The 18,856-nt window shown below is 37.1% G+C and overlaps 1 protein-coding gene across 1 annotated transcript in view; it reads left to right on the top strand.

Moving 5' to 3' along the window:
• ANKRD31 (ankyrin repeat domain 31) overlaps positions 1-15,066 on the top strand; it is a 63,374-nt gene extending 48,308 nt beyond the window's left edge. The window contains exons 25-26 of the mRNA XM_062513956.1: positions 105-201; positions 14,915-15,066. Coding sequence (XP_062369940.1) covers positions 105-201; positions 14,915-15,066 — 249 coding nt within the window. The remainder of the gene's footprint in view (positions 1-104; positions 202-14,914) is intronic.
• The last annotated feature ends 3,790 nt before the right edge of the window (positions 15,067-18,856 follow it).

Below are 18,856 nucleotides of genomic sequence, written 5' to 3'. Positions count from 1 at the left end.
GTATAAACTAGGTTTTAAAAGAAAAGTGAAGTTCCTACACCTATCAGAAAAAAAAAAAATACAAATTAAAACAATCAGTTACCCATCTAGATTTCTTTTTACAGGTTACATATCTTGGGACAGAATTGTCAAAATTTAGTGTTGGTGAAGTGTCAGTTTCCAGTGACCTGGAGTTACCAACACAGAAAGGAAACCCTTTGGGTATGTACCACTTAAAATCTAATATTTTTCATAATTGAAAGCAGCAGAAAGTGATTTCTAAAGAACTTAAAGCCCAAAATTCCTCTACTGCTTTCTGATTTTTTTTCTGGGATATATGGTTATCACAGATCTTGATCTTGAAATGTAATTAGTGCCAGAACTTGTACATGAAGTCTAAGATAGTACACTTCTTCTATAAATTTGTTGCATGGAGAGAATATGATTTGGTTGCTGTGTAAAAAAAAAAATGTAACACTTGATATTAAAATATTTACTGTAAAGCGAAGGTCCAAGTAAGCTATTTTATTTTTTTTTATTCTATTGCAAACTCAGATACACTAGCATAAGCTTTAATCTCATACACATCTTCAAATCATATTGAATTATATGTGTGATGGAAAATCCCAGTATTCCTAGCCAACACTAATAACTAGGATGATATTTTATTCTCTAAAAATAAATAGTCAAATGAAACAAAGTGCATTGATATGACAAAATGACACTGAACAATTGTTTCATAACTGCCTAACAAACTGAAGAACTTCAGTCTAATTTTGATAAGCAATGTATTCTCAGGGGAACACAAGTGCCTTTGACAGCCAGTTGTACTTGGAGTGCATAAAGCTTTTGGGCTTTTGGGATTGGTTCTGTTAATTTGATAAGACACTGCACTTCATGCGAACTGGGATACCAGGGTTAGTAGTTTTTAACATACTGAAAGTAAATTTAAGGATAATAGTTCAAAAGGTGTGTTCAAAATAGTTCAAACTACTGTGTTCTACTGGTATTTGCTTCAGGCTGAGAGCTTCCAGATGATGAGTTTATTTTGCCTTGCTTCAGTAACTTCACTTTATACCAGTGACTTAGAACTGGATTTAGTTTCCAAACTTTTTGAAAATTTCACAAATTCTTCTGAATTATTTATATTGCGAACAATTTATGATAAACACTGTAAGTTCTAGAACAGAGAAATCAATTTATTTGAAAATTATTCCTGACAAAGAAAAATCAGTCTGAGGATCAGTAAGTGTTTTTCCCAAGTAGTCCAGGGTCATCTGGAAAAGAGTATTTAAGGAAGTATTTTTGTGACGTGATTTAAGGTGATGGTAACCACTGCCTAACCATTAGTCTTAGGTGAGAAGCTGAGGAAGGGAAAGTCAAAGTGTTCTCAGTTTCAGTTCCATTTCAGATACTACATGGCCAGATATGTAGGACATAAAGTAGTGTCTTAAATTGTTCCAGAAGAGATTAATCTGCACTGTTGTTTTGTGAGTATACTTCTGGTCATTGGGCAGCCCTCAAATGGTTTCCAAGATTAGTTCATGAGTTAGCTTGTTCCAAATGCTTTTTCCAACAGGCAGTTTGCATGCAGTCAGCTTGCTTAAAAGGAGAGGAAAATTTGCTGGTGTGGATGTGAACTATTCTGTACCACTTGCCTGGAGATATTCCCAGGCACTCTTTTTATCTTTCTAATATGCTTAGGGCCTGTCTGTATTATATAGTAGAATTTTTTTCTACTTTTTAGTGAACCAAGCTTTTTTTCTTCTTACTGTATTAATTATTTTATTATTTTCTGTGCATCCCAGAGCAATGTTAAAAAAGAAGACTGGGGCCTGGGAATTTGAGCAATTTTGGAGGAGAATACTATTATTTTAAATACCCCTTCCTCACTCTCCTTGTAGCTTCCCATCCCTTGGCCCAGTGTTCGTTGAGCTACTCTATAAGGAGCATGGAGAAGTGGGAAGAAAATTATATATGCAGTGCCTATATCTAGCCATCTAGTAATAGAGAGGCAGCTACCAGTGAACTTCTTGTACAGCCAAGTTTAGGAAGTATGTCCTAGGAACCTCTACCAAATTAAGGCCCCTTGGCAAGAAGAGAAGGATTTGCTGTTTTGTGGCAGCCATCATAAGAAATAATCCAGTTTTTCAACTTGGTTGAGATTAATAAGGTGCTTCAAGGTTTATATAGCATCAGACTTCTAGCTGCCTTAGGGGTGTTAGTACAAAAAAATTTGAAGAGCCCATGAAGTCAAGCAGTCCTAGACCAATTATATAGAAGCATTAGAGACTGCAATTTCATCTAAATCCTAACTAATTTTCAGTGTGTGTATCTTCTTTGAGTCTGAGTCTTTAGTCTCTTCTACAATCATGCTAGCAGAAAGCAAGAATTACTGTATTCAAGCCTGAGTGAAAAGTAAACATTAAGCAAATAAGCAGTACTTTTAGACTATCTGTATATAGGAAAATAGAAGAAAGAGTTATTATATGGCTTAGAATTTCTCTGTGCTTTGATACTTGTAATGATGATATAATGTTTGCTAAAAACGACCAAGAATAACAAGGATACAGAATTAGATGTCAGCTGAAGAACAGATGTCAGTTGCAGAGCAAATGTTGGTGTTAAATATTTCACATTGAAATTCCAGCAGAGTGGTTTAAAAGAAAAGCTTATTCAGTTGTTACAGTAAGTGTGATATGCACATTCATTTTGCTGGAAGACAACCTTTGGAAAACAGCTTGACTAGTCCAATTCTTGTGCTCAGGCAATCTCTTACTGCTTTTAATAACCATTAGCCACCTGTAAAAATTAAAACAGCTCTTGTTCACCTTTAGTCATTAAAGGTCCCAAAGTTTTATGGAAGAAGAGTGTTTTCAAGGGAATCCAGATTATTTCTTAATGTCTGAATCATACGCTGTTTTGAAAAGTTTATGTTAGTGTATTTTCAGGTATGGAGTATTAAATTTTCAACAGGACTCAGTTGGAAGGCTTGAAAGCAAGCAAGAAAGTTGTGCTATGATCGTATGTGATATGGCATGTTTCTGTTTTCCTTGAGGCAAGCAATGAACACATACTTTTAGTACTCTACTTTTCAAGTTAAGAGTTTTGTGATGCCTATTGTAATTTTTCCAAGGATGATACTGATTTAAAACACCAACAAGAACAGCAACAAAAAACAAACAAACAAACAAACAAAAAAGTCATCTTACAGCAGCAATTGTTTGACTGGTAAAGGAGCAAAAGAAAGTCTGCCCTTACGTGTGTTAGTTGGTGTAAGGCTAAGTGAAAATATAGAGAAACAAATTAAGAAAAATGAAAAGTATAACTTCTCTGTGCATTAAACCATCAGTGTTAAGTGATACTTTTTGTTCTTCAAACAAAAGTATCTTTGAATGCTCCCAGGAAAGAATTTTATCAGGAGGAACACCAGCACTATCAGAGTCCTGGTAGAGGCTCCATTTCTCAGCCTCTTAGGAGCTTTGACCAGAGTAATACACAGCCAGTCACCACATCCTTGCAACAAACACAAATTGTGAGAGCTGTGTGCTGAAGGAGAAGCAGCTGTTGCCAGGGAATTTATGAGTAAATGTTTTTTTAGCAGTCGGGAAAACCTAATGGTGGATGCAAGGGTTATGCAAGAGATATGATAGGAAAAAGAAAAGTAGGTGGCATGGAATTGATTTGTGTGTGGGAGGGAAGGAGTGCTGGGGAAAAATGATGATGCTGCTGAGTTTTTGGATTGATCTAAATGATCCAGTAGCAATGTTTTTCAGAGCTCAATATGGTCTACTCTCCTGTGTCCAAATTAGAAACATTTTGCTATTTTGGTGTCATTAACAAAAAAATTTCATACCATTTTGAAGACACAATTAAATTTCTCAAAAAGTAATAGCATAGAGAAATGTCTTCTGGATTTAGATGGAGAAATATAATACATAAGAATTGCTAAATAATCATGCGTGATCTAATTTAAAGGGTGGTGTGGAAGTGCTCCTGAAGATGCTGTGACCTTTTTGAATTTGACCAAGCTTGTAACTTTGTGTTTTCAGTATTGCGGTTTTATGTCGTTTGCTCATTAAAACCGATCTGTAGTACTTGTATGATTTGAGCAGTGCCCATTGCACTTGATTTGGTATTTCTGCCTCTACTGGCTGTGATTACACTACAAGGAGATGACTCTGACTGGCCACAGTGCAAAGTTAGACTGATCAGCTCAAACCCCAGTGCCAGATAACACTGCACTGTTGTGGGTAACAGTGCTGAGTTAGATCTGCTGTGGGAAGCAGTAAGACAGAAAAAAGAAGTGAATCTGGTCTTTATTGGTCATTGTAAACTTAAAAGTGCATCCACTTTTGAAAGCAATTCTTAATGCTTCTGTACAAAGGCCCTACAGCTACCTTGCAAAGAATTAAGATGAGAAACCTCTGCAGAAAATGCTTTGTTATCCCCCTTTATTGTTTTTTTTAATTTAATAGAAGCAAACAAGCTTAGTATCTTAAATGCCAGGGCAGAATATTTGGAGGAAGGTGCTGTTCAAAGTTACAAAAAATAGATTGTGTAGTGGATTGCTACTTATTTATATAAAAAATCCCAGACTGAACTGCTCTTTAATATTAATTGAAAAGTAACAAAGATTATGGTTTATAGGAGTTGTGTTTTCTCTGCTGAACAAATGAACAGCCACATTGAAATTTACTCAAATATGGCTACTATTTATATTCTGCTTGCCAAAATAATGGTCTTGTAGCATGGATGGTCATTGTCACCCTACCATCTGCATGGTCAATCCTGAATGGAAGCAGTTACAACAGTGTAGAGTAATTTTGTAGCAAAACAAACCATTAATAGACAGTGGAGATGACATGAAATTAAAGATATATGTTTAATAAAAATTAATAAAATGGAAATTTACGGGAATGTTGTTCCATATATACATTTTTGTTCATACCTACTATATATATGAATACTGTAATTACTCTGTCAATTGAAGAAAAAAAGCTGCTGAACAGTCAGTATAATATGTAAGAATTTAATACCATCTCAGTTTTGTCATCTCTGCCTTTTGGATCTCAAATCTTTTGTGTACAGGTCTGAATAGAAGCTTCTCAAGTTTCACTGTCAGACCAAATTTTTAAAAATAAACTGTAAAAAGCAAACTCCTATTTCAGAAGGTAATTCCTTTGCAAGCATCTCAGGATCAGTGCTTCAATAAGTCTTTTAAATGAAATTTTCTAAGTGGTGTGAAAAGGCCCATAACCCATAGATAGATTTACTGCATTGATTTGCCTTTTAGTTTTGTTTCCAAAGGACTAGGCACATACAGAATGCCACCTCTTTTTTACTTTGTGCTAAATAAAATCTGACTGTAAGGCTCAGATGTATGAATTTGCTTTAAACTAGTTTACTTTGTGGGCTTTACTAGTCCTGGAAAATGATAGGAGGGTAATTAATTTCAGTTTTCTTGATAGTTGTCCTGTCTGGTATACCAGTACAAAGTTGTGATGATGAAATAGCTGAATTAACAGGAGAGTATTTAAATCCATGTGCATCATTCCCATAGAATGAAACTTAGCTATTATATGTGTTACCATCCTACACTAGTGTAAAATGAAGCTACTGGAAAACACTGCATACATATATTTGCAACAGTCTTCCGTTATTCTTTAAGTTGTAAAATTTTCAGGACAGGGACCTCATGTGCATATTTGAACAGCTGAAGATACGTTATGACATAATCCAAACAACAAATCTAGCCCGTTGTACAATAATATATTTTGTGCTGTACCCTACTTCACGTCCTTGGTTCTGGTTAGGCTCAGACAATTATGTTGGAAACTACTTTGACTAGAAAACTTTACTAATCTCTTCTTCATGTTTTTGGAGGAAAGCAGGAAAAGATGATGAATAATATTAGTGATTGAAAAGTCAAGATGTAAACTGAGAACCCCAAGTTTATTATTTCTAACAAAAATGTCATGGCTTAAGGAATTTCATTCTGTATATCTGATTTTTTTGTTCTGGGTATTATTGAAGTAGTACCTTATCATACCATCAGTAATGGCAACAGTGATGTGAAAGAGTAGTACTCAAAATCTTTAAAACCCCCCAGCAAACAAACCACATACAAGCAAAAACAAAACCCTGACTACTAATATGTATTTTTATCTCCTTACCTATAGTAGAATATTCACCAACTGCACTACGTCCCCATTTATGTGACTCTAAAAGACAGGGAGATAAACTGTATATTCTTTGTATTTTGTACTTTGGAAGAAAAGTGAGATTGTAGCCAAAAATGTCTATCCATAATATTTTTTCAGTCTCTGGGGTATTTCAAGGTGCAACTATTACAGTGTTCTCTCTTCTTTATGGCTTACAGACAAAATACTTGAAAGTATTTTCCAGTACTGTGAAGTTCCAGCATTTGCTTTACGTGCTTACAAACTTTACAAAAAAAGTGCACGGTTCTGTCTGCAGAATTTACAATGCTGTATTTTCCAGTAACTGCATACCATGGCTTAGGTATAGACTTTCTTCATCTTAGTTTCCAAAATCCTCTACCTGCTGTAATTTGGCTGTCAGCATGAGGAGATAAATGTAGGAAGTAAAATGTCACATGATTGATTCAGACTTGAGCTTTGTGGCCAGCAAGAGCCAAACAAAAATCTCTTTTCAGAGGGCCAAAAATTGTGGGTAGGCGAAGGGGGGTGGGGAAAGAAACAATTATCAGGGACTGCATGCCATACATAGAAGCCAATTCTAAGTATCTAATGTCTGTCTTTCTTATCTGTAAGCCAGATTTTTCTGAACTTGGAAAATTACTGCAGAAGAAACCAGATGATACTGTGATTGCACAGAATCATAGGCTAACATAGGTTCAGTGGAACGTTTGGAGGTCTTTAGTTCAACCTTCTGTTCCAAGTAGAACCAGTTTCCAAGTTAGGTAAGGTTTCTTGATGCTTGGTCCAGTCAAATTCTGCATATTTTCAGGGATGGACATTCCTATGCTTAACCATGCTCATAATGACTTTTTCCCCAATATCTATCTAGTTGAAAACTTGATTGTTAAAACTTTTGCCCCTTTTTTTTTATACAGGAACTATGTTGCCCTGAGAAGTCCACCCAATAGTACTTAAAACTGACTCCTAGTTGAGTGCTTTGAACGTAGGCTTTCTGGCCTTTTTACTTTGCAGAACAAGTGGTAAAAAGTCCTCTGATAACTGACCCATCTTTTTAATTAATCAGGTGCACTATAACATTTTCATCTGCTTTGGTGGTCCCATGGAGACTGAGGAAAGACTGAGACAGACAGAAATGTTGTAGATTATCTTCCTGGAACACATCTTTTCTTGTCTTACTTATGAAAGCAATAAATGCAATGCAGTATGATACACATCAATCCAGAAGAGGCACTGGCTTCACCTGCTGCTTTGCTTTAGAAAGAGAAGACAGACTTTTGACATCACATTGCTAATATGAGGTGAAAATACTTAGGAGATTACTTGATGATTTTACCTTGGGAAGTGTGCACATTTTATCCCGTTTTTGTCTTGGTTCTTTTTCAGGAATCACTTTTAACAAAGTTACAACAAAGATTTTAAACAAAACAATTTAGTTTTTCAATCGCCATGTAATAATAGTGTAAGAGAAGGCTCTAGAAGTTGTTCTGAGGTTGTACATAAAACACAACAAATGAATCACAGCCACTGTAGATTTTGCCAGTGCATGAAAAAAATATGTTGGTTTTTCAAAGGGCTGTTCAGACCTGAACTGAAACTTGATTTATAACTCACTGTCTGTGCTCTTCCAGCCTGCATTTCAGTCTGCTATAAACTGCAAGAATTTTAAAGTTCTGCTTTTAATTACACCAAGTTTGGTGCTGGAATTTCTATTGCACAATCTTGGCACATTGATTTCAAGTTTTCTAAAATGGTTAGAAATAATTTTAGAGAACCATTTTCCTTTCAAGTAAGTATACAAGTGAATCATTATATAATCAAGTCTATAATATCATAATAGGTTAAAAAGAAAGATTCATATGCTGGGAACCTACACCCTTCTAGTAATACCAAGAAATAGTCTCCTACAATTATTTTTAAAGCAATCTTTGTGTCTTTTAAAAAAGGATACTAGTATATACCTTTTGTTGATGTTGAGCACAAATTCTGTAATATTGGTATTTAAACAGAGTGATTCACTTAATTGAAAAACTGAAAAGTCATCTGGACAGCTGTGTAAAAATATTTTTGTTTGAAAAATATAACCAGCTACTTTGTTTTATTTTATAAGTACTAATTTTATTTTATTTCTTTATAAATTCAGTCTTGAAGATCGATTCTTTTATGGGAGGATGTGCATAGTGCTTGGTTAATATTGACATGTGTGTCGATTATACTTCTCTCACCTTTTAGGGGAAAAAAAATTACATCTATAGCAAAAAAGAGCTACTAAGATTTAAATTGTCATTTTGATTCTCTGAGAGGCTATTGAAACATTTCTGTATTTCTACTGTTCATTGGAGGACTTGACTTTGCCACATTGTTAAATGAATAATGTAACAATATCTTGATGCACCAATGAGGTCCCTGGAAAATAGTAATTTAGAATGTGTCAGGTACTAAGCACTTGTTACTGTGTAACAGACATATACCCCAGGATACACAAGAGAAAACACAGAACAGTTCCTGTATAAGATCATGTTGTAGGCAGAAGGTTAATGGAAATAATATATTCATATATTCCCACTTATCTGGGTAATGCTCTAAAGAGAGCTATAAAACAATATTTCTATTGTACATTTTTCAGACATTTAGAAGCAGATGAACTATTAACTGTGTCTCTTGAAAAAGCATATCATCTTTGCGTTCACTTGTGAGAATAATACTTTCTACCATATGAAACATAAAGTAATTTGAGATTTCAGTGTAAACCTCAAAACTGATGCTTTAGAATAAAAGGCGTGAATACTTGGTCTCTAATCCTACCTGTGAGTCCTTTTCCCATGCAGAGACAGTGCAACAAGAAAGGCCAGTGTTATGCAGTACTTTGAAAGAAGAATGATTCTAAACACCTATTATTTTTTCCGCTTTGTGACATTGTTTTTACCAATGTCACTGGAGGACATAAAGAGAACATGAACTTCTGAGGAATAATATCCTTTACTGAGTGGAGAAATAAATGTTTCTTTCTCAAATATACCATTTTATCTGGAAAGTGGAATAATATAATTATTTGTGAAATTATGAATTAAATTCGGCATTACTGCTATACAATTTTCAGTTATAGGCAGATGATGAGCTGAATCTATAAATCATCCATGATGAGTCGTTCCTGATATGTGAAGAAAAAAGCCCATAGGCTAAGGTACTATCAGGAGGTCCTTCCGGAATTGTTATAGGTGTTCTATGAATTATCTGGTCATTACTGTCCATTAAGGAGCTTCCAAACTGAAATTATTTATTTATTATTACGGTGCTATAAATAACCTTTGATTTTTTTTTCAAAGGTTCATTACCAATTACCAATGCAAATTATGCAGTATGCATGATTTAGGTCACTTGATCTATTAATTCTTGGGGAAGAGGTACTTAGGGAGATGGACACAAAGGATCACAATGCAATTAGTTAAAATCTCTGCTGGCCTGTATCTTGTAATGGGTGGACACCACCTTAACTTTAGGTGTCTAACTGACATGATTGATCTGTTCATTAGAAAAAGATGTCTCCTTACTGGTCGGTTTGTAAGGACAGAGTCTGTGGACTCCAGCATTTGCAAGAGAGAGAACTGGCATCTATATCATGTGAAGTGAATCAAGAACTGTGGGGAGACCTGAAGAAAAGTTAATGCATTTAGAGAGAAAAAAAATTATTAAATTACTAGGAAAGCATTTTATTTTGTCAGATTTTACAATGGCAATCTGTCCACACACATCTCACACTCCAGGTCTTGACCAGCTTTTCTAACCATTTGATAGATCATGAATACAAATTTTAAAAAACCTGAACAACACAAAAGTTTGCTTTTACTCAAGCATCAGGAAAATATTAAGTAAAATAAGTTATTGATGCATCTGCTATGGGAATCATTGATATATTCTAATCTTAGGAAAGAAAAAAAACTACATGTACCAGGCCACTACTTATCTGGGTTAAAGTGAAATAAGGCATAGGCAAGCTTTAATTTCAGGCTGGCCAAAAGGTCATATTCCTCTAACTGAGATTTCTTCTTCATCCTTAATAACTGTAGAATATAATGAACCAGTACCATGTTAAACTGATCTGGTAAATTTTTCAGCTTAGTTAGTAAATTTCAGATATTAATCCAGGTTCTAGTGTCCAGATTCAGTGTAATAGGTAATAGGAACACTCAAGGAAAGTGAAAGAAAAGTTATTTTCAAAATTATCAGTAACATGGGCAGAATTATTGTGCCTCAATCCAATAGCAGCCTTTTTAAAAAAGATTTAGAAGTCCCAAAAAATGTTGTTTATGTGAAGTGCTGGCTGTCATTTCTGAGGCCTTGCTTGGTCTGAATAGACAAGGCCTGTTGGAACCTCAGGATTGTGACTGATCTTCTCTAAGTTCTTGAGGGGAGTGTGGATAAGGCCCAAGAAACTTGAAAGACTTAAGACAGATTTTTGTTCTATTAATATTCCGCTGTGGCACTCTAGATCAAATGCTGTCACCTTTAAGTGTGTTGTTCTTAGATCTTCTCTTTGCTTATGCATCTGTAGCCTGTGTCTAGACTAGCTGTGCTGAACCAGATCCTTTTGAGTCAGAAGAATAACATCTCCTGTGATTTTGCCAGATACTGCAAATCAGTTCAGATCTGATAAGAATCATTATCAGTTTTATAGAAGTATTTAAACTGGATTTACTGATGCTTGTAAATTTACTCAAATGTGTTGCCTAAACAACAAGAGCATTTAAATTCTTTTACAGATCTTTACACCAGTAAGATCATTATAAAATAGTAATTTATACTGGTAAGATAGTTATAAAATACTTAACCATGTTTTTGGATAGTCCTCATACTTTCTTGCTTGGAAAAAATAAGGTAGATACTAGTGAGAGTTTTAAGACTTGATCTTTCAGGAGCTATTTTAATCATCAGAAGAAGAATTATCTGCACTGAAGTAACAATTTTATCTTCACTGACTAACCTTTATGTGACTAGAGATTATGGTCTGACGTTAAAGTAGTTGCACCATTAATGGAAATTCTCCTTAAGTACAGTTTTCAGATTCTGAGCAGCCACAGCAGACAAGGTCTGGTAGAGATGGAACAAAATGGAAAAAAAAGTTGAAAACATTTAGAGTGGTTTCAAAACTATAAGACTAAAATGGATGCCTTCAAAGACAGAAGTGATGTTGATAAGCAGGATGGAAAAGCTGTCAAGAGACAACATGTTTTCCCCATATTTATGGAAGAAAAACCTCTCATTCTGATATTGATACTTTTATCTTACATGAGATAGAAAGATGTGTCTTGAAGGTTATAGAAAACTGACAGAATAAGACAGCAAGGGTGGAAAAAACAAACACCCTGCCTGTGTGTCTAAATTTACTAAGTTCGCTCCTGTACCTGAAGCACTGAGTTTTGGATAACAGTATAGGAATCTTTCTTGGCTGCTTACAGCCTCTAAACTGCCATTCTTTTTTAATGGGATTAAAGTTAACTGTCAACAAAGTGCAGGAAAAAAACCATCAAAGTGGGTATCAGAAGATTACATATAGTAGAAAAGGGTGAGAGAAAGGAGAGAAAGACTTGAGAAAGAAAAATGCAAAGGACATTAATCCTTGGTGTCAGAGGAAGAAACATGAGGACCAAAATACTGATTCATACCTACTGGGGAAAAATTGCTCTCTGTGAATATATAAACTTTGTTACCAAATACTGGTGTCAGAACTGAAGAAAGCAGCTTTAGGTCGTATAAATTACTGTGGTTTTGTTAGATGTTGACTGAAGAAGTCAAGAATATAGAGATTAGATATGCTAATTATTAACTCAGGTAGAGTATTTATGGTGGAATAGTGATGTTTAATTGACAAAATGTTAATCCAATAGGTAAAACATAAGTTTGACCCAAAGGAATCAACAAAGAAAGCTGCTAGCTGCTGCTGAAAAAAGTGACTTCAGTAGATTTATTTGATCTTATCTCTCTTACACTTCACATTTGAGTTGAGAATTTTCAGTCAGTAAGTTAATCATTGCTGTACAGAGAAGAGCATTTCCAAAGTAAGAAAATAGCATCTTTTCTCCAATTATGATCTGTCAATACAGGATGTTAAATTAACTTTGGGCTTTGCTAAGAATTTTCCCTTTACTTGCATACAAAATGTGAACATTTCAGAAAAACTAACAAAAGCATTTTTTCAACAAACTAGAGCAGGTTGAAGTCATGACTATCATGCCACTGTATACTTAGCATTAATGAAAACATTTCATCTCAATTTCTGCCAGTTTATTTTATGAAAAAAAAAAAATCCCAGGCCTACTTTAAGATAATTTTTACCTGAAGTTGTGATTTTTTTATCCAAGCATTCCTTGTGCCCTTTAAAACATCACTTCTAAATGAGTGTATAAGTTGGCATCTTCTAGTGTGACTGACTGCTGCTTCGTAAGTGTGAGGAGTGTTGTGATGTAACTTTTCGCGTGGGTCTTGTGTGCAGCCTGCCCATCTTTGTTGCAGTCAGTGTTACTTAAATATATTCCAGACATCAGATCATACATTTTGTTTCAGTATGTACAGTGTTATGTGTACTGAACGTGGACATTGGAGTCAGAAGTTTTACTGAGGGTGCCATGGTTGTGGAACAACACACATCCTCACACATAAGACTCTAATTGCACCTCTGAACACCAAGCTCTCTCTTCTAACAGCAATTTGCTACTTCACTGGCTTTGGGTGGTGTGCTCTTTGAGCTCAGGAAATGGCAGGGAAATTGTCATGGAATTGGCATGGAATTGTCGTGTCTCAAGACATGGAATTAAAAGGTCTAACACCTGCAAATAGCACTGTTGGTGTTGGGGGTTGCTTCTCTCCCTTTTCCCTCTGTGGAATTTTCCCCATTGTCATGCTAAGATACCTGTTGACTGGGCCCTGGTGACAAAGGGGGAGGGGAGAGAAGAGGAAAACCCCTCGATATCCAAACATCCAGAAGAGCAGACAGAAGGCTCTGGATCAGCCCCATTTCCCCCGTGGAGTTCGGACGAGAAGGACGATCGGTGCCTCAGCCCCATTCCTGCCATCCCAGCGCCAGGAGCCATCCTCACTGCTGTCAGACCCTGCCCTGCTGCCTTCTCACTGTAACCTGCCACCATCCAGCACTCTGCTGAGCACCAGGACCCACACCGTGAGCAGAGGGCTCTCTCTCCATCTCTCTCTGTCCCCCTGGGACAGCGCTGCCATCACCCCCAGCCCTCCTGCGGCTCTGCGGGACCAGCCCGCCCCCAGCACCGGGAACTGCAGCTCAGGGAAAAGGTGCCTGCAGCCAAAAAACACTGGGACTGAGTTACTGTTCTGTTTGTGGGTAATTTCATAGCTGTTGTTGTTCTTGTTTGTCTTGTTAGTTATACTAGTAAAGAACTGTTATTCCTACCCCCATATCTTTGCCTGAGAGCTCCCTTAATTTCAAAATCGTAGTAATCTGTAGGAAGGAAGGATCACTTTTTTTTTTTCAGTCCAAAGGTAAGCTTCTGCTTTCCTTAGCAAACACCTGTCTTTCAAACCAGGACAGTTGGTTTTAGCACTGGCACCAATGATGTTGTCCATTCAGTGAGTATATTTTGCTTTTTAGAATCTGTGTAGGTGACACAAATAAAAATGGTGATAACCATTGATAAAGAAAAACTCTTGGGATGGCATATGATAGCCCAGTAATAAGTCCATGCTAAATGGCCAACTGATGTCACTTCAAAAATGTCTTCTCTGCATTTTGACAAGGATTTATCTTGACTGTTCTAATAATCCTGAAATATGTATCCTGGTTTGCTTCTTGAGACACTTGAATGTTGTTTGGACACAATATTTTGTTGTGTTTTGTTGTTTGGTTTTATTGTTTGATTTTGTTGTTTTTTCAAACAGAAACCATCTCCACTTTCATGGGAGCTCTTTCTCTTGACACCATCTGCTATGTGTGACAGTTCTGCCCTCACTGGCAGTTTTCTGTGTTGGGCTGGTTGTGGCAGCTCAGCAGCTCTATTACTTTTTGAAAGGATACCAAAGGGAGAAAGTGGGGATGAAAGATATATGAAAGCAAGTAACTCTGAAATCTGCTATTCCAAGTGCCTTTTGGAGTCTGTGCTGTTATGGATCAATGTCTTCTAATAGTTCTTACTGCTAGATCTTTACAATGTTACTTTGTCACTGATTTTTAACAGTGATAAAAATTCAGCTTCTCCTGTACTGACAAATGCTCTTTAAATGTATGCATTGCAATAGTTAATTCAGTCCAGCAGATACTCAAATACTGAAAATACCTATAGTTCAGTTCTGCAGTTTCTTCTGTGCAGGTGTACACATTTTTATAAAGTCATTTCAGGTTGGGTGTTCTCTGTGAGATTCCTTATTTTGGGAAAGTACATTGAACATGCCTCTTTGTAGACATAATACATTAAATTCAAGCAGTACCAAAGAACAACTGTATTTTCCTATTATATGGAAATGTCTGGGATGGCTATCTTCTCCGGCTGGGCACCAGGAATTGTAGTGTGGCCCTTGTCTCCTCATTGGAGGCTAGGTCTGAGTGGGATATACTGGTAAGATGTCGCAAGTCTTACCCCACAAGATCCCTAGGAGACATTACAGATTCTTAGGGGTCACTAAGGCTTACAAGGTTCTGACAGACTGGAAACACCCTTTTAGGTAATTGTGCCAGTGATTGCTTTCCGTTAATCTAATTTACACTCTGTAATAATTTGCATTTTCAACAGGCTCTTCTGTTCAGTTCAACTCAGTGGAAGGTCTGACACAATTTCTTCAATTCCATGAGGTAGTAATGGCACATAAAGAGGAGTTTCTACCATGTTCTGCAATGGAAAAGTACTGGAGTTTCTACAAAGAGTGCAACGATTTTGGATTCTAAAGACTTCTTGAGTGCTAATACTTTTTTCTTTGCCATCACTTAAAAGTAAATATTAGTGCTTTTAGAATTAAGTACTTTGCTTCTGTCATTTTCATAAATCATTTGTCCAGTCCTTGGGATGATGGAAATATTGTTTGGGTAAGTGAGGAACAGGGAAGTACTTAGTAGCAGGCAAGAATAACTGCCAATATTTAATTTTGTGCTGTAAGATTAAGAAATGGGGAAGTACATAGGACTTACACACTGATGCTTGTTATGAATTATATTCCAGGCTGATTGCTTGGTATGAACTTCTAAGTTTTAATTTAAGATTAAAGTAATTGCCCATGCTTGATGGAGACAGGCATCAACACTCACAGTCACTTATTATATCTAAATCTGGAATTGCTGTGGCTGAGCATCAAAATCAGAAGAGCTATCAGAAATGGCAGTGTGTGTTTGTGTAATAACATAAACTGTTTGGTTAGGCAAAAAAATCAAGATTGAAAATCAGCATCAGATTTGCTTTATGTGGCATATATATATATATGTAAACATTTTAGAAGGGGGCAGGTGCTCAGTGAGGAATCTTAGCTATTGGAATTGCTCAGGAAAATTCCATTCATGTTCCAGATGAGTCTCTCTGATAGGCAGAAAATGTGGTGCTGGCATATGACAGGAAATGCAATTAGCCTGTTAGCAGAACACGAATTTTTCCAGGTAACAGCATCTTAGATATTCATCCCGATCTCTGGGGGTTTTCTGTTTGTTTTAATTTTAATGTTTGAATCTGCTTTAGCAGCATATTTTTAACACATTTGACTGTTAAGAGAGTTATCCACATTCAAGTGACCTTCTTGCTGTTTCATGCTTTGGATTATAAGAAGAAATGGAATAATAGTACCTGCAACTCCTAACTCCAGTGAATAGGATGCGAAGTATCTCCAGTTAATATATAATGTCAGCAAGCTATTTGGAGTGTGAAGAGCTCTTCTGCAAAGATCTTATTAGTGTCTTAAACAGAAGTTGGTTTAGAGAAGTGAGGGAGTCTGATTTGCAGAGAGCTCGTACTGTGCCCTAGGATGCATGAGTAATCGTAGCTTGATGGGCTGGTAAGAATAAAGAAATGCCAGTAGCCTGTAAGTCAAAAAAGGTAGAAGCTGCTGAGTGACAGGTATTTTGTAAAGTCAGTTTCACAAAGAAAGAAAATGGAGTGTTCTCATAACTGCTGTAGCAAAACAAACCTGAAGGCATATAATTTCAAAGGAAGTGCTCATTCAAATACTGCACTTCCACTGAAAAGTAAGAGGTATTTTACTGTTAAAATGACCTCTAAATTACATGTTTGTTTGATGTTTTTTCTTTGTTGCAAGATGTCTAATAAAACTAATGTACAAAACCTGGAAGATTTTGACAGTAATATTTTGGTCAATTATGTTAATGTGATTACATGACCTCAGGCAACCCTAAGATACAGTGACAGAAAATTGAATGAGCAGGCTGGGCAAAGAGGTAAAAATGCAAAGTACTACATGAAAACCACTGTCTCTTACAGATGCTGTGTGTAAAAGTAAACTACCAGTGAGGCTTTTTTCAGTTTTTAAATTGTGTATAAGCATCTTGAGAAAGGCATTAGCTTGATAACATATGGCTTAATATGACCAACAAATGTAGGATTCTTCTCCCCAAATCTTAAAAATGCGAATATTCTCTAATCTCCCTGCTGGAATCCTTTGATCTTAAATGTAAAGATCCATTAAGAGGTGTTTTCTCATGTTTTTCATCATGTTTTGTCAATTTAAATTTATGCTTTTTAAGTGCACTTTTTGCATAAAAATGTAAGTGATTGTCACTGGTCAAGGATTGGCAGTTGTTAGTGATTCTATCTGCAGCAGAGTAACAAAGCTTCTGTTCACAAGTGGCAGTTCTCCCTCCCAGCCCCTTCTGCTGCTTTCACAATTCAGTTTCTTTTATTTAGTAGAACTCTTCTCCATTCCTAGGCTGTGAATTAGCACTTATTTTATGTAGTGCAAGCTAAAGTAAAAAAGGATATAAAATGCAAATAGTAAGACATTCTGGCATTCTGACTGCTGTTAATATTCACATGTGGAATAAAAGGAGAAAAAGGTGATGCAGTGAATAAAAGCCACAAATTCAGATTAATATTTCCACTGATTAATTAATTTATTTATTTATTGCTGACATGGAATAGAAAAAATCAGTGGGGAGATTAATACTACTAAGGGAGAATGCAAGACTCAAAACAAAAGAATGAGTGAACAGGAAGATAAGCAGCTGGGAGGCAGACTGTACAATCCAAGATCCATAGATTTTAAGGCCAACAGGCACCAATGTGACCTCCTGAGTAACACAGGTCAGAGGTCATGAAGCTCTGTAAGCAAGGGAAACACATGGAGAAGAGGAAAGAAGTAAAGACAGGTGCAAAGAGTGCTGAAGTCATTATAAGCAGAGGATCAACACAAAGCATTGCACCTTCTTGCCAGGCAAATCAGAGCAGGTCAGGGAAGAGAATGATGGGAATAAAAGCCAGCTTGGGAAATGTATTTACTGTACTCTAAGGCACAAATACTGCTGAGCTTTTGATGGTGGAAATGCAGCTAAGGAGGAGGGAGAAGGATGAATAATATTGCCATAGGAGTTTGGATAAATTCTTGAAGCATTTGCAGTTGGTGAGTGTTTTGTCATGATGACACAAAGACTTTTTTTCTGGTCTTCAAACCATAATACTAAACTGGAAGAAAATACTCTGTTTAAATCAATAGAATGAGCAACTGCCTACAGGAGAGTTGGGCCCAATATTTATTCCTATCATCAGTAGTCATTTAACTAGTTGGGTAGGAAATTATGTAGGTGATCTGAAATTCGAACTGCTAATTTACTGGCCATATCAAGAAAAACATGACACAGGGAGTAAAACATTTCTAAGGAATGGGACTTCGGAACAGGATTCAAAGAATTTTTTTGTGATGTTTGTATCTTATGTTTTTCTGTGTTATGGATGTGTTTTTTTTTTTTTTGTTGGGGTGTTTGTTTGTTTCTACTAAGGCTTTGGCTTTGTCTGTGGTGGGAGGTTTTACGACTTAACACCAATACTGCAGTAGCAGAGTAACCCACAGGTGAGTTTTCCAGCATCTGTGGTGTTTTGATTTCCCTTACCCATTTCTCTGGTGAGAGCTCAAACACTCAGTTACATATAACTTGGTCACGGTGGCTTATGCAATTACCAGCCTTAAGCCGAGCTGTCACAGCGGTGCCCAGCTGCAGGGTCAGCAGACAGATGCTCTCCGGCGCGGTGGCGTCTTCCACATTTCCCACCGAGCCGGTGTACCAGGGCCCCAGGCTCTCTGCGGGCAGAGCCAACAGCTCGGTCTGACCTCGAAACACCGGCCTTAGCCTGGAAACGGTTGGGGAGCTGCAGTATTTCAGTGCAGCGATAGGTTATTTCACTGCTAAATAAAAACAGTAAAATGTCCCCAGCCAACCTACTAAAAAGCAGAGGCTTTAACGCCAGGCTGCAGCTATCGCCGCGCCTCGTGCCCACCCGCCCGGGACCATGGGCAGCATCCCACCCCTCTTACGGCGGGGCGCTCCCGGGGCAGCCGAGCTGAGCACAGAGAGCAGAGCTCCGAGAAGCAGCCTGGGCCGGGGGCTCATCCGCAGCCCCAGCCCCGCCTTTGCCGGCCCGTCGAGCTGGCCGTACCGCTTGGGAAGCTCCTCGGCCGCTCCGCCCCCGAGGGGCAGCCGTGGGGAAGTCGGTGCCGCGTTTGTCGGAGGGGCCATGTGGAGGCGC

The sequence above is a fragment of the Cinclus cinclus genome, chromosome Z (genome assembly GCF_963662255.1).
Source record: "Cinclus cinclus chromosome Z, bCinCin1.1, whole genome shotgun sequence".
Classification (NCBI taxonomy): domain Eukaryota; kingdom Metazoa; phylum Chordata; class Aves; order Passeriformes; family Cinclidae; genus Cinclus; species Cinclus cinclus.
The sequence above is the reverse complement of the archived record's forward strand: the minus strand, read 5'-3'. Positions and strand labels throughout refer to the sequence as shown.